A 15431-nucleotide genomic window follows, 5' to 3' on the forward strand; every position below is an offset into this window, starting at 1 on the left:
GCAAATCGAGTATCCCTGTAATATCCTGACGCACATGGAGATATGTGGGTCTCGCCCGTATTATGCAGTCTTCCTTCTTGACAGAATGGATTATGAATCAAACAAAAATCAAGCCCCTTCGAGAAATTTCCAAAACAAATCCTTAGGTCTCTCATTGCCAAACCGGGCCAGCAATGAGAAACAGATATGAGGGGTTTGAGAGTTTGAGAGAAAAACCTGCACGATGACATTGATTTATGCACATCCTGCCCCCGAAACATTATTTTATGTAGAGTCAAAATGTGGATAGGACCTCAGAATAAAGAAAGGATGTTTTATTTCAATCGTTGGATGTTATTAGGAACTGGCACGCATCTAGGAGCTCGGGTCTAGGAAGTCTCCTCGACGTTGTAAACCAGCTTCTCGCCGCTAACCTTGTCCTCCTTAAGGAGCTGAAGTCCTTCCAGAACACCCTTCAAACCATGTTTGCCGACCTTAGGGGGGTGCACCTTAATCTTTCTCTCCGCCAATAGTGATTCCGCAATGGCGATGAACTTCTCAGCATGCGCCTTGTCTTCAGGTTTAGCCGGGAACGGGATATCACCGAAGTTGAATGCTTCTCCAATGGTCGTATAGGCCAACGTGAAGCCATCGTCGACGTTAGCACGCCCAATTTTCACATTGAGGAGAGCGCTGTATTTGCCCCCTTCGGTGGATATAGCGTTGTCGCAGAACTGAGCACTTGACTCGAGCGAAATACAGTCAAATACAAGCTTCAAGCTGTTGTTGGTATCCTTGCGGATTTCAGCGGCGGCATTGGTATCCTTGTAGCTGTAAATAGCATCCGCACCTAGGCTCCGAACAAAATCAAAATTGTGAGGTGAGCATGTCGTCAGCACCTTATAGCCAGACAGCTTGGCAAACTGGATGGCCAGAGTGCCGGTGGCGGTAGAGCCACCATAGATCAGAATGGGAGTAGCGTCCTTGATGGGACTGATGGGGAGGGCAAGCTTCAGACTCTGATAAAGACCCTGGCCAACAGTGTTAATGCCGACACCCAGAGTAGCGGCCTCTTGGAAGGTCATGTTGTCGGAAATTTTCATCTGCAGGTCGCCCTTTGCGACAATGTACTCGGCAAAGGAACCGTCCTCGGGCTGGACAGCATTCGCGCCATGAGTGAAACCGCAGATGCGATCGCCCTTCTTGAAAGGCTTCTTAACATCCTTGCCTACGGCTTCCACCACGCCGGCATAGTCGCATCCCACGAGGACGCCGGGGGGAGAGAGATAGGCGATGTGTTTCCAGTCAGTAGGGTTCAACCCCACGCTCACGGTCTTAACGAGAATGTAGTCGTCTCTCAGTCTTGGAATAGGCTGGCTCGTGACCAGGCCGCCCTTCTTGGGTTCTGTTACGATGATGGCTTTCTGGGTTGACATGATTTTGAGAAATTCTGGTGAGAAGATTGATATAGGGCACAGATGTATGAGGGGAATTATAAGAAGCCAGGAGGCCGTTTTTATGAACTATACAAGGAATGGATTACAAATCCATCGTGTCCTGTTTACAAATAGGGTTTACAGGCGAAGAGGGTAATGACGAAGTTTCTGTTCAACCGAGAAACATAGATCCATGGTTCATGCCCCACATCCACAGCCCACAAAGATGGAGATCTACTGAGATCCAAGGATCAAAACAAGGAGATTGCGGCAATATTCAGCAAATTAATAAGCCAAAGTCATCGGAATTGAATTCACAGAATGGAAATTATGTCAAAAGGTTGTTTTATTCTATTGTCTACTTTATAATGTCAAGAAGGAGAAGCGATTGAATACGGCGGGAACGCACACATTCATTCCTCTGCGTGTCTTGACATACAGGAAAACTAGATTTCTCACTACTTCTTGTATGGTATCCCAGGTATCTGGAACCTCGCGCCCTAACATTCTATGTACTGTATTAGTGCTTTACACCGCCCCGCCCACAGCCCGGAAGCACGTTGCTACGCGCTACGAACTGATTGACGTCGTATGTGCGTTATCGCCACGTACCTTTCTCGATAGCTCCGACAATCTACTGTATTGTTACGGAACTGTACCTCGAGATACCAATTATGGACACGCCTGAACTAATCAGTTCCGCAATAAGGCAGTCAAGAGGCCCTATGCACTAAGCACAGCAGAATCAGCAATACCTGAGGACACGTGATGGATATCCGTTCCGTTGAACGGAACGGACCTAAACGGTAATAGGAAAGGATCTGTCGAATAAACGGAAGGATTGGATAAACAAGGACGATTATTCTTGTGTATATATTTACTTCTTCGTGTTAGTTTCTATATTGTTACTAAAGACTAAAGACCTACTAATCAACAATCTTAGTTACTTGATTCTATCTGTTGAACCAGGGGCGCTCTAAGGCAAATCTGCGAACACAGGCAGAATGAGATGGATCAACGAACAAGCTAACAATCCACACCACACCACGATGGAAGGAGACCTCTCAGAGAGGAAGCAGGTGCTGCTGCAGCGAAAGATGTTTAAGATTTTAATATCTCTCTATCGGAGATGCGAAGCTACGTATATCCTGTAAAGATTGTGTATTAGGAAAGACCTCCCAATCAGAGATCTTCCTCCGTTGGCCATTTCCCACTACATTATAGAGTAATATAAGGATATATCTATAATTAAGAGGAATACTTAGTAGCTAACTCTAAATACTTTATCGACTAACGAGGCGCTCTACTACTAACGACCTCCTTGGTCTACTCTAAACACCCGAACCTATATGAGGCCTCAGAGATTCGGCAATGGTAAGATTACAAGCTATAGATCGTCGGAGCTATTGAGAGAGGTACGTTAAGGCAACGCATATATTGCCTTAACCAGTTACCAGCGCGTAACAGTAGGATATATCCTGTCGATAGGAGTAAGGTATTAAAACCTGTCTATCTAAGATTATTAAAATCTTATAGCACTAAATCTAGTATGTCCGCTTTATTTAACACCTTCGCTACTACTATAAGCTACTATGTCTTTATCTAGTATCGATCAATCGCCGCCTAGAGCGCAGCTAGCCCGGGATTTTGCGTGCGATCCGAAGACGATATATAATGCAATCAAACTGTTAAGGAATCACCATGTAATGACTATCCTAATCGATCGGCTTGTTTCGGATACGGATCGCACATATGACGATATCTGTTCATGGAGAAAAGCACGGCAAAATGGAACCCGAAATCGAACTCCTTTATCGATATTCTTTCGGCAAGCAGCGGATAGGTTATAGAAAGAAGATCCCCCTTTCTTGAAACTGAATCTTGAAGAGATTCAGTTATTGGAATACTAAATTCTTGTTAGCCTTTCGATTCAATCACGATTCTATATTGTATTCATTTTTCCTTACCTGACCAACAGGCCGCTACCCTGCAAGTAGCACCCTAACAAAAACGCGATACAGAACACTATACTATTGATTCTATGCCTCGCCTGGTAGACCTAGCAAGCTTAGTGATAGAGATAGTCGTTATCTTTATTTACAAGCTCGCCGGGATCCTTTTTCCACCTATCAACGCCTATCTTCGTGTGCCTAATAATCCTTCTAGGTCAAAGATTCAGCGTGTTCTTCGACGATTCAACCTATGTAAACGTTTATCAAAGAATAAGATTCCTTTAGGTTATTAGACTGTTTAGAAAAGACAACATTTTATATCGAAATAGAAAAGGGTATTTGATTCACGAAGGATTTAAAAGTAGATATTTTCCGAGTATTCTATTCAACGAATGTCGAATACTAGCCCTATATATTATCAGACATTTACTTGTAAGGCCTATAGGCGTGATGTTATTAAGACATAGATTTATATTCAGGATATTTCGTAGATAATTTAGGGTGTTATCTAGCTTAGTAGTCGATCGAAGCTTGTTATAATAGAACGGGAGGAAACTAATAGTCGGAAGTGAGATTATACTGTAAAATCCTATACAAACGCTTTAGAAGACGGTCTGTTGCCTATCTTCCTCAATCCGCTGGTCAAAAGAAGTATAGCGCAATATCTATTGAAGTATTGTTTCAGATAAGTCTACACATGCCAAGCCGGGGTCCCATTTAGTGGTTGAATGTTTCGAGCACATTGCTTGGGAAGGAGCGATAGAATTATGACTTCAAGTTCAGATGAAGGGTCATTGGCCACAGACTTGCCGCCTGGTGGATCACAAATTCTGCATTATCCCTGTACGCACTCCGACCTGAACTTTCCGCCCCCGAGAGTCGCTTAGAGGAGTCCACTGGTTCGATGCGGGCGCTTTTCACAGTGCGGGTACCAACAGAGACACAGTGAGGGAAGGAAACGGGATTTAGAAACATTGCCACGCTAGTAATGGACCTAGCAGCTGCAGCGCTAAGAACAGTCTCAAGAATGCGCAATCTGGACAGGGATCTTGCATCTATATCCACCAAGCGCATCCTGCCGCGCCAACTGACCCCCAACTGGCCCTGAAATCGTGCCGTGTCACATGACCTGTTTTTGGCACTTCCTGGAATCCTCCCAGTTCTTCGCTCTTTATTACGCCTATTCCCTGTGCCCACAGCAATTTCGTTCTAGATTTTTGACATTTTAAGCGCCAGCCAACAGCAATGGGCACTGAATTTAATGACATCAGTTTGACAGAAATCGAATTCCTAGAGCATATCTTCTCGTCAGACTTCGGAGTAACCTTTCTCGTCCGACTTCGCAATCAGCAATGTGTGATGAAAGTGGTAAGTTCATAGCTAGAGAAGATATTTCAACTCCCGTCATTTTTGACTTTCAAAGCATCGTGGAGTGGGACCCCGGCAGTATTACGACCATCCGACTCGTGAACTAGATATCCATGTTCTTGAAGCAAACGCCTATGCTCGACTTAAAGATCGGGGTCTATGCGATCGTGGAATTGTACCTCAATATCTCGGTTCTATCAGAAAATTTGACCCGTCGACATGCCAGCCACACTTGCATGAGTTCCTGAAAGACGAATACCCACCAAGCGCGATATTTTTAGAGTATATCCCCGGCATAGAGAGAATCAGCCTGGAAACCTATAACCCGCAACGGGTTGATAATCTCGTATTCGGGCTCAGAGAAATACACAAGGCACACGTGATCCACTGTGATATTTACGTACGGAACATGATGGTTGTGAAGGATTCTCCAGACCGAGTAATTTGGCTCGACTTCGATCGGGCGGAAACTTTTGATGAAGATAAACTTACTGAAGAAGAAGCGGAACGGCTCAGAGTGGAAGAGCAGATTATGGAGGAGTTCCGGGACACCATGGTATGTGATAAAGACATTGTTGCTTCCCATACTATGAACATTAACCCATGTAATAGGCAATCGATTTTCAGAATGGGAAAATTCAGGAGTCTTCCTGCTTCTTTTGAACCTAGTCGCGCTTTGCACACCAACATCTGAGCCAGTCTTCAAATCATTCCTTTCCATATTCATATGCGAGACTGCTATCATGGCAGAAGCTCCTTTGGACAGCGATGCATGATTATAAAATTGCTTCGGACCAAGGGGCGAATTCCCTTGTCCCAGTGCTTCGCGTTTATGCAAATAAATCCAGCTGCAACCAATGCATTAATTCTTGGCAATTCTGGACCTGGGAAAATAATACTGGCCGACATTAAAAGCTTCGGGCATGCTCGGCTTCAAAATTCTACCCATTTATCAAACCACCGCAAAGAAAGAACATACCGCTGTAAGGCCATATCTCATATCTACCCATCTATTATGCCACCTTTTCAAGCAGTAAGAAAGGCACATTCTCGAGTTACTCCGCTCCCTTGTAGGGGTATCGCTTCTCGCCGCATTCTGGTTGATGATCCTTGGTCTCTTCATTTATTTCGCAATCTGAAATATGAGCGGCGGCATTTGCATATGTGACGATCTGTCATTTGTTCGTGCCCTCTTAGCTATTCACAAATTCAGTGTCAGGTAACAGAAAACATAATTATTCTATTGAACTCCAAGGGCATACTGGTTCTTTTTGAAGTGTTTTCTATCAAGATCGAACGAACCTCAAGGTTAGAGGCCCAAATAAAGGCTAGCGATATGTTGTAAGGACATATTCTCTGGGGCAAGTGGCAAATGAATACGCGAGAAAGCAAGCATGAAACGATAGGTGTGACACTGATGGACTGTGCAACGTCGACCACCTGCCCAGGCGGAAGCAGCGCGTCCGGACCCAATTGCTGGGACAGGGAACTCGCTGTGCGGTAACATCGAGCAGAGCTGAGGTGAGTTATCCAGGACTTGAGCCTGATGGGGTCGTTGATTGTTGTACTCTCTTTCTGGGGGGAGTGGATTGAACCAGACAAGGTCTTTATTCATTGTCTGAAAGCCACAGCCGGACGAGGACCGAGGTCTGAGAACTAAGATTTTACGGGACTAGAACGGCTTGGTGAATTGTGAGCTAATTATATTCTTTTCGTTAACAAATTAGATAACATACGCGATATCGCCCGTCAAAGCCGAGGACGTGGGTTTGTTATTCCGAAACCTAGAGCAGCGAAAGTAGAAGTAGAGAGAAGACGAAATTAGGTAGACAATAAGTAGGTTTCTTAAGTTAGGTTAATGAGGAGACGAATCACTTTATTAGATGTATGGGATACAATGTAGATTACCTATCGGGCAAAGAGGTTAAGCTACTGGTCTAGGAGTATCTTTGATGGGAGGGAAAGGGGAGCATTATACGTACAATAATCTGGGAGCTAAGTCTAGAGGAAGGCAAGAAGAACAGTTGAAAAACTAAAATAGGTACGGAGTTTTAGCCTTACTGTGCCGCAAGTGGTTAAGGCCTGGACTTGTAAGGTCAGTCTCCCTCGACTTGCTTGGGGAGATTGACAGTTCATAAAGGGCACTCCGCTGGTATCCTGCGGACAGTTTATCCTTGCATCAATCAGGCTTGACATCAATGAGCTCGACTATTCTAATAGTCGAGTGCTGCAGCCAAACTCCACCCTCTGCCTCGACGGCCCAACGTTCTTGCTGTTGCGACTCCCTTGAATTGCGTGTATCGTTCCTCCTGCCTAGCGGACTCAACAGGATGGATGATATGATGACCTCAGGCTGCAGGTAATAAGCAACTAGAAGCACCTTGCACCATTGGTGAGGTTCGAAGTCAGCACCCAGCCCGCTCATGTCAGCTCGTAAGCCGCGCGCGCTTATCCCGACACATCCCTTGTGTCCCCAAACAAACAAGCCACATTGCGGATTGATCACCGCAATCTCTTCTTCGCCGACTCTCCAATCTCTGACGACCGATCATCCCGATCCGCCATGAAAGTCCTCTGTCTCCACGGCAAGGGCACTAGTGCTGCCATCTTCCGATCCCAGACTTGTATGGCTTCCGCCCCCGCCCCTTCCCCCGCACTTGACTCCGTTGACTGAACTCGAGGACCCCGCAGCCTCCTTTCGCGCGAAGCTGCCCGATCAACACATCGAGTTTGACTTTATTGATGCCCCATACACAAGTGAGCCCGCCGCTGGCGTTGACCTATTCTATGCTCCGCCGTACTTCCAATGGTGGGATTCGGACTCAATGAACGCGGTCCGCGACGCCGTAGCCTGGTTGAACGACTACATCGCCCAGAATGGCCCGTACGATGCGGCCATGATGTTTTCCCAGGGCTGCGTCCTGGGTTCTAGCGCCCTGCTATTGCACCAAGAGGAAACACCGCACCTGCCACCCCCGTTTAAGACGGCCGTCTTCATCTGCGGCGGCCCGTCGCTGACCGTCCTCGAAGAAACCGGCTTCTATGTGTCTCCCGAAGCGCGAGCCCGCGATCTCGCCTCCAAGGCTGCTCTAGCCCAGCAAGCGGGCAACGCCGCAATCCTGACCAATGGCTCCAGCCGCTGGCAGGGTCTGGACTCGATCGACGGTGGGCTGTCGGAAGACGAGCTGCGACGGGAACTCAAATGTCCATTCCAAATCGACATCCCGACCGTGCATATCTATGGTTCGAAGGACCCGCGGTACGCGGCGGGCGTGCACCTATCGGCCATCTGTAGCCCGCATAATCGACGGACGTTCAACCATGAAGGCGGGCATGAGATCCCGCGCACGACGGCTGTCAATGATACACTTGCAGAGCTTGTACAGTGGGCATTAGAAACGAGCAGATGGACATAGAGGTGTTGATTGCGCGATTTTTGGATTGGTTTTTTCCTGGACACTTAAATTGTGGACAAGCCCATCGAAGGATAACTAGGGGCAGGCCGGGCATAGGCGGAAATCTTTCTTCCGAGGTTTTCCTTTTACTTTCAAGACTAGAAGGGCTGGAGGATGGTCAATTGGGCAATATAGACGTGATGTATCGTTGGAATGGAAAGTAATTTCTAAATGAGGGGGCGCTAGCCTAAGGCTTGAGGGTGTCAAGTATATTGCACCTCAGATACGTCGGCCAAACTTCCGCTCAAAAAAAAAATAAATAACAAAGCTATCTAGTACAGGGTCCAATCACAATTGGGAAGGAATCCGGATGTTCTGGTCGCTCTGGAAATACCCGTTCGCTGTACGATCTTGTCGCAGGAGAATGATGGCATGTCGCAATGGAAGTATGGGCTTGTCGCGGTGGGAAAGAGCCCGGGATTCTCAAGTATGGTCGCTTGCGGACAAGGTTCCTGTTCTGTTGCAGTCATATCAAAACGGCCCAGATCTCCAATTTCACCACTGGCCCGGGCTAAATGACCTCTCGACCAGGGTCCAGCTACACCTCTGTTTGAGATGGAGAGTCGATGCAGAATATTTAGTTGTCTTCATCATCCTGGAACTCGACCCAAGTCTTCATCTTGGCCCGGACGTGCTCACCGTATCGAACAAATCCCTCATCACCATCAACCGATCGAACCAGGCAATTTTCACCGGGCTCGAAGAAAAAGGGCACACTCATGCGACCCGAGGCCTGGATCTGCCAATCTGCGTGCCCAGTAATTGTAGATGCCGACGAGCTGAGGCCTGGCGCTCGAACGCGGTGCATGGTTGCAACAAACCGGCCACCCGATACTTTGGCCATCAAATCCCCAATGTTGACGACTAGCGACCCGGGGACATACGGCGCAGCAACCCACTCTCCGGACGAATTCCTCACCTCAAGTCCACCGGTGGAATCTTGGTGCAGCAGAGTGAGAATACCGCTGTCCGTGTGGGGAGTACAGCTGAGATTGACCTCACCCGGCTTCGTGGAGCCAGATCCTGAGGCAGTGGACGCTACTGGCGGATAGTGCAGTAGTCGCAAAGTACTCAGTGAGTCTTCCAGGTAGGGTGCGAAATAGTTGGCAGGTTTGCCCAGGGACATTGCAAGAAGGGAGAGCAGCTTTGATGCAAGTATTTGCAGCTCAATATAGAGAGTCTCGAGCTTTGAACGGGATCGGAATTGGTTCTTGTCAGGCCAAACATTGGGCTCTGCCAAATTGAACTTGGTCGAGGGCGACATCCCTGACTGCGTCGAAATCGGCGTGGCAGGTCCCATTTCGAATCCCTCTTTCAGATTATCGGAAGCTAATTTGGGCTGCGTGGGAAAGTACCTTTCAAATCATCCTCGTCAGTCCAAAGACAGGGTACCAAGAGATGCAAGGGGATTGACCCGCGATAAGTGTTTTTATGCTCGCGGCGGAATGACTTTTTAGCCAGCTTCATCTTCTCTTCCTGAGGCAATGCGAAAAACTCCCGGGACATGTTGAAGACCTCGGCGTGATCATAACTTAATGGTACATTGGTGAGATAGGCGAATCCGGTGGTCGCAAAAACTTCGTATAGTCGCTTGCTTAATCCCACCAGCTCCTCTGGAGTGGCCCCAGAGACCGCTCCGAGCGGCCCAACGTCGACGACGGGGAGAGAAGAGAATGTGGTGGTCATGATGCTGGCTAGGTAGGTGTGAAATTTTGCGGCCAAGAAAACTAAAACCATAATTCCAGCCAAATAGACCCAATAACTCCCTTTTTATGCCGCAAAATATCTGTGGCATTGATAATTCCCCAGGCTCATCAATGAGATCCACTAGGGTCCACTCGACTTGGGGTAAGTGGTCGCGTGTCGGAGTGTTTTCATGGTCACGTAATAACCAGTGACGATATTGGCTCTGGATCAGCATGCTGTTCTGTTTCTTGACAGAAGTGAGAGCCCTGTTTGCATCCATCTTTCGGTTCTGTTCCTGGAAACGCCCAGGAGCGTGTTCTGTATTAATCATCTCCCTGAACAGCGGAGGTGGCGGAGGTTGTGGCGTCCGTTCATAATAAGCAACTGGAGACTGGCTCTAAGCGTCACTAAGTTTCGAATTAGCCGAGAAAAACAAAGGGTGCATTGCAAAGGCTCAGCTTACCCCAAGGCAGACGAGCTTCTCCCGCGGGGCCATTGACGCAACGTCTGCGCCGAATCCCGATGACGATTGGTGCCATTCGGCGGGCCCAAAATGCCCTTTATGGGTGCCGCAGCGGAGAGGGCCGATGGTGATCCACCGCCTGCCGTGTGCCAGGCGTTGTCGACCCAGCGGTTCGGCCAGTGGGAGGTCGCTTTGAATTTCATCATCCAGATCTCCATAATGCGGCGTGACTGGTTCGCTGAAATTGATCGGATGGTGGAGTGGTTACGTGGGGAGGGCATGCCCAAGCCAGTGTAACCATGCTAACGCGAGGGGCAAAATCATAAAGGCGAACACCTGGAAAAGACGAGGGGGAGAGCGACTGAAAAGGAAGAAATGAATTGCACCAAATAATCGCTCTTGATGGCAGTCGGTGGTTAGTTTTCTCAGACTGAATCACTCTTAAGCCCTCGGATTGCTGTCCTCTTGGAGCACCGTTAATATACGTAGCTGGGTTCGATGGTACTTGGATGTTGGGTTCCCCTTGCACCACATCCGCTATGATGATTCTAACATATCTGAGTCGATTTCAGCGTGATTCCCATCTTCAAACTTTTGAGAGAATATTTTATTTCTGGTTCTCATAAGTGATTAAGGAAGAAAATATGTTCATGTGAGGACCGATCAGGATTTAATACCGGTTTTCTTTCTAGAGAAGTCTCATTTATTGCGCATCTACCAAGCTTACATCAGGGTAGCAATATACATAGAAACACCACAAAAGCTTGGCACATTGCAAAGAATAAATCAATTACCAAGAGAACGTTTCTTCGAATAGATCGACGGTCTTCTCTCCCTGCACATGACGCACAGCATCGCGGACGCTGTCACCTAAGCCGCCAGGGCCACAGACACTAACAGCAAGCGCCCCGACTTGCTCAGACTTCTCAGTCTCTAAAAGACTGCGGAAACAGGGCTTCTCATGATGGATGCTGACTGGGACATTTGACGGTGCGTAATCAGTCCATGGTGTTTCTGGTGTAGGGAGGTATTCTTCGACATCATCTTTGAGGCCAGTGACATGGATGCTGATTGAAAGGCTCAAGTTTAGACATTGGGAGAACGTTTCCCCTTTCTCATTGATGGAATGATTCAACGAACTGTGACCGAAAATTTCAGTCATCCAGTTATGAATCCATGCGAGATGATCTGTGGCGAGAGTTAGTTCACTGGCGTAAGTGCTGAAAAAAAAATGAATGATGACATACCTAAATTCCGAATCATCCACACAAGATGCACTTTGCGGGTGGCAGATTTGCGAGAAGCAAAATTGGTGACAACCTCGTGGAGATATGACATTGGGTGAGTAATCCCAATCCCGCCTGCAACCAGAAGCAGAGTTCCATACGAAGCAAGAGTGTGAATGCCTCCTGTGGAGAAATATTGTCAGGAACCATCGTCCAGGTAAGTCTTTGATTGAATATATCATACCGAATGGCCCCTCCGCTAACGCCGTGGCTTTGATTGTTCCCTCGGGAGAATCCTCCACTTTTTTGAGAAGTTTTTTCGTGAAACCGTCCTGGCCCTTAATAAGGACAGACATAGTTGTCGTTTCAGAGCCCCCGATCAGAGAAGCAAATGAATCACTTGAGCTGTTCTTCTCCGTTAGGTTCAATGATTCAGTTCCACTAGATGTCCATGCGACCGTAAAAGGGTGGGAAGTCCAAAGGCCCAGGCAAGGCATGTATAGGTACATGTACTGGCCAGGCTTGAATTTCCAGGCTCGAGATACTTCAATGTCGACGCGTGCCACGGAGCCTGGAAGCGCTTCCACTGTGGCCATAGTGCGTCTTTTGCCACAATTTCGCCAGATTAGGATTGCAAGTCGCCCCGCTCGCTATAAGAATTGGATCGGTAAGCATCGCAATAATCGGAGGGTATCTACAAGAAAAGGGCCTGCATACATCTAAGCCCCATAGAATCAATGTGCCAAGCAGAACCCGTTGTTGCAGTAGGTTCTTGAGATGGTACCACAAAGCGACGAAAGACATCACGGCCAAGGCGATATGCAAGTGAAGGAACAGCTCGTATAATGAATGTCGGACCGGCGACAAGGATTGAATAACGATGAAGATAAAGCCCAGTATAGCCTGTATCGTATGCTGCGTCAGAGTCTAGAACATAAAAAAATAATTGGCCGAGACTTGACTTACCACAAGCCCATAAATATAGAAAGGCATTTGCCAGATCCTGTACATTATATATTCCGACCCGTCTGCAAAAATGTTAAAAGCAATTCCAGTCGGTCATTTGTGATGGAAAACGCACTAAGATAGGCCTGATTTGCCAGCACACTACTCATGTGAATCACAGCATTGGCTGCGATGACACGCCCGACCCAACGATGCATGAAGTTGAAAGTGTCGAAGGAAAGCCCTAATAGGGGAACCAAGGGGTTATTCCGTCCAGCACTCAAGACCAACCCAGGAGTGTTCATGACAGCCAGGTGTCCAGCAGCGTACTTGAGCTGAAACAGCTTTTTGGAGTAGTCTTCCCACCAGTCGACGGTGACCACGACGAATATGAAATTCATCAGGAGATAGATCACGAGGAAAATCACCTCCAGTCGTAATGGAATAGAGCCCATGTGTAGTCTAAGTAGTCGAAACTCCCGGCTATGACGGGTCCCCCATAGTGGTGCATATAGCAAATGCCTTTTTAACTTTGCAGAGGTAGAGTTCGCCTGAGATAGTTGTGTCTGGTCGTCCACCTGCTGGGCCAGCTTGAACCGACGACTATGTTGAATTCGGATGGTGGTTCGCCAGAGAAACAGAATGGCCACAAAGCCTCCGACAGCGAACAGCGGAACCGCCACGAAGGGGTTCATAGGTGGCTCACCAGGGCCATTTCCTGCGAGTTGGACACCCATGTTGCCATCCGTGAAAAAGCGTCGGAAGTATAGAATGACCGGAGAAAAGGCCAACAGATGCCGTCGTCAGCCGCCCAACAGCGTGGTTGTCCAGCGACGGAGGCGTCCAGACTGGAGAGAAGGGTTTAGAGGAAACACGGGGTTCTTGAAGGTGGCGAAGATAGCTATCACCAGCACCGCGTGGAAAAGAACAATCCACGACATCATGGGGTTGTATTAGGTTCCAAGACCCCGTTCACTCATGGATGCCGTCATCGACCCCTGGCCCTGGACAGGGCCCTCTCTAGTTGAGAGGTCGAATGAAAACATCGTCATTCTTTGGAGGGTGGGGAAGGAGATCTCCACGCAACCGTTCGTTGGATTTGCAAGTGTAACCAGCCGAATCGAGCGAAGGCCGGGAGATCGCAGACGCCTCAACCTTAAGTTTATTCCTCAAGTAAGCGCGCTAAGTGGCCCGGGGCCAAGGAATCTAGATCCTGGCGCCGGACCTGCCCAGGGCGAACACTGGGCAACTCAGGTGTTGCGTAACCCGACATTTGCGGGATCTTGGGAGGGGCACAAGATACTGGTCTAGATGCAGATCGACAGCAAGACGAAGGCACGGAGCGATCAGCCGTTGTTGTCGGTAACCCGAAAGCGGAATTCTATTGAGGCTTCCGCAACCCCGTCTCCGGAAGGAATGCAAGGGATAGAACATCGGACGGACTTTTTTGCCTTACCCGGGTCAATTGTTGGAAAAAGGTTCCGCTGTTCACCAATTGGCTATGAACTGAGGGGAAATGATCCGACTCCTATCATCGATGTCTGATTCAACTCATTCTAGCATGTTGGCTACAGAAGAACGGTCTACAATTCCATGTAGAACTAACAACCTAGGCGTCGAAGCCACCCGACGTCATAATTCAGCACGATGCGCCCGTGGGTTCCGAGGCTTTAAGAGCATGGGCAAAACCCAATCGGGCGGGACGCAACTGCAACGCTGTAGACAATGGTCAAGTTCGAAGTTGTGGAGACAGGGTAGTAATGCATGACGCCATAGCTCTTTTCGCACTCTGATCATCTCAAAATGTAAGGTGCGCCGAAGTCAACCTTGGAGTATCCTTTGCGACATCGGGATCCATTGATCAGCCAGAGTAGGCGAGGGGAGGGAGGAGGAAATAAATTCTTCCAAACGAAGGAAATAAGAAGCCTAATGCCCGAGAGGAGCTGATCCGAGAGGAACTGAGGTACACTGCTTCCTCTATTGAAATGATGTCTGTGGGTCCTCTCCGCTTTCTGAATGGTCTCTGAGTGATCGAATAGGGCAGACCCCATTGGCACTATCTACAACGTTCTCTTTTCCATCTCGATTGGTCTATTATCCGAAATGGCGCTCAATCCATCTTTGCATACAAAAAGGACAATGACGTTCCCGGTCTAGATGGCGATCTAGACTCTTTGTTCAATTAAGTCAGGTCTAGGCTCATTACCCCGTAGGAATCATACTATACAAAAGCACCTTCTAATTCCGAGCAACATGGTGCGGGTCTAGGCCCGAAGGCTTAGACAATCACAAGTACTCATAGGTCCAAGGCCTAGACCTCATCTACATTCACCCAGCTTCTGTGACATATTTGCTTTCCAAGAGCAAAATGTGGCTTCCCAGGTACACCAGCTATGTAGAAATGTATACTTGATCTTGTCCACCGGCTGTTAAATGTGAATTTGAATCAGACTATGTTTCAAGTATTCAGCCTTGTAACACTAAAATAACATAAGCCTCAATTAATTCAAATTTAACTCAATAAAACACTTATTTGGCCTAAAGAGCAACATCTACTCGCAGTAGAACACGCTAGGAGGGCAGGCAAGCAAGCACGTGCAAATCAAGATCTTGGGGCGATGTGCCACTCCACCCAATGAATGGCTTTGGTCATCCAAGATCGATGGTACGGGTACCAGATTAGTCAAAGACTATTCTGCATCGAGGGCATTGTAACCTTGCGTCTGACTAGAAAGAGAAGACTGGGTTTGTGCGGGGGCCCTCACATTATGCCATTGGTGAGATAGAAGCCCGTACTGTATGACTCACACCAACGCCCAAGTTGACTTCAATAACACTGGAGGAATGGTGGCTATCATATCTGTGAGCAATAAATGTACATATCTCAATGTGGAACAGGGTGGCCGTGGTCCAAGCGTTAA

General features: G+C 47.9%; 6 protein-coding genes across 6 annotated transcripts; 3 read left to right on the plus strand and 3 right to left on the minus strand.

The window, feature by feature from the left end:
* Nucleotides 1-368: 368 nt before the first annotated feature.
* N7462_006635 (zinc-binding alcohol dehydrogenase family protein) lies at nt 369-1415 on the minus strand (the record flags this gene model as incomplete). The annotated part of the gene is made up of 1 exon (XM_057078353.1): nt 369-1415. The coding sequence occupies one exon, from the start codon at nt 1413-1415 to the stop codon at nt 369-371; it is 1047 nt and encodes a 348-aa protein (XP_056933933.1).
* Nucleotides 1416-4612: 3197 nt separating this feature from the next.
* Nucleotides 4613-5511, plus strand: N7462_006636 (uncharacterized protein; the record flags this gene model as incomplete). The annotated part of the gene is made up of 3 exons (XM_057078354.1): nt 4613-4735; nt 4791-5291; nt 5470-5511. The coding sequence occupies 3 exons, from the start codon at nt 4613-4615 to the stop codon at nt 5509-5511; spliced, it is 666 nt and encodes a 221-aa protein (XP_056933934.1).
* Nucleotides 5512-7298: 1787 nt separating this feature from the next.
* Nucleotides 7299-8151, plus strand: N7462_006637 (putative EF-hand calcium-binding domain protein; the record flags this gene model as incomplete). The annotated part of the gene is made up of 2 exons (XM_057078355.1): nt 7299-7359; nt 7427-8151. The coding sequence occupies 2 exons, from the start codon at nt 7299-7301 to the stop codon at nt 8149-8151; spliced, it is 786 nt and encodes a 261-aa protein (XP_056933935.1).
* Nucleotides 8152-8767: 616 nt separating this feature from the next.
* Nucleotides 8768-9876, minus strand: N7462_006638 (isopenicillin N synthase family dioxygenase; the record flags this gene model as incomplete). Its single annotated transcript, XM_057078356.1, has 2 exons — nt 8768-9529; nt 9583-9876. 2 exons carry the CDS (start codon nt 9874-9876, stop codon nt 8768-8770), a joined length of 1056 nt encoding a protein of 351 aa, XP_056933936.1.
* Nucleotides 9877-10429: 553 nt separating this feature from the next.
* On the plus strand, nt 10430-10636 carry N7462_006639 (uncharacterized protein; the record flags this gene model as incomplete). The annotated part of the gene is made up of 1 exon (XM_057078357.1): nt 10430-10636. One exon carries the CDS (start codon nt 10430-10432, stop codon nt 10634-10636), a length of 207 nt encoding a protein of 68 aa, XP_056933937.1.
* A 493-nt stretch (nt 10637-11129) lies between these two features.
* On the minus strand, nt 11130-13247 carry N7462_006640 (ferric reductase family protein; the record flags this gene model as incomplete). The annotated part of the gene is made up of 6 exons (XM_057078358.1): nt 11130-11527; nt 11587-11748; nt 11810-12215; nt 12283-12468; nt 12532-12593; nt 12647-13247. The coding sequence occupies 6 exons, from the start codon at nt 13245-13247 to the stop codon at nt 11130-11132; spliced, it is 1815 nt and encodes a 604-aa protein (XP_056933938.1).
* Nucleotides 13248-15431: the final 2184 nt, after the last annotated feature.

This window comes from Penicillium macrosclerotiorum (genome assembly GCF_028827735.1).
Source record: "Penicillium macrosclerotiorum strain IBT 26536 chromosome Unknown utg000006l_segment0_segment0, whole genome shotgun sequence".
In the NCBI taxonomy this organism is placed as follows: Eukaryota; Fungi; Ascomycota; class Eurotiomycetes; order Eurotiales; family Aspergillaceae; genus Penicillium; species Penicillium macrosclerotiorum.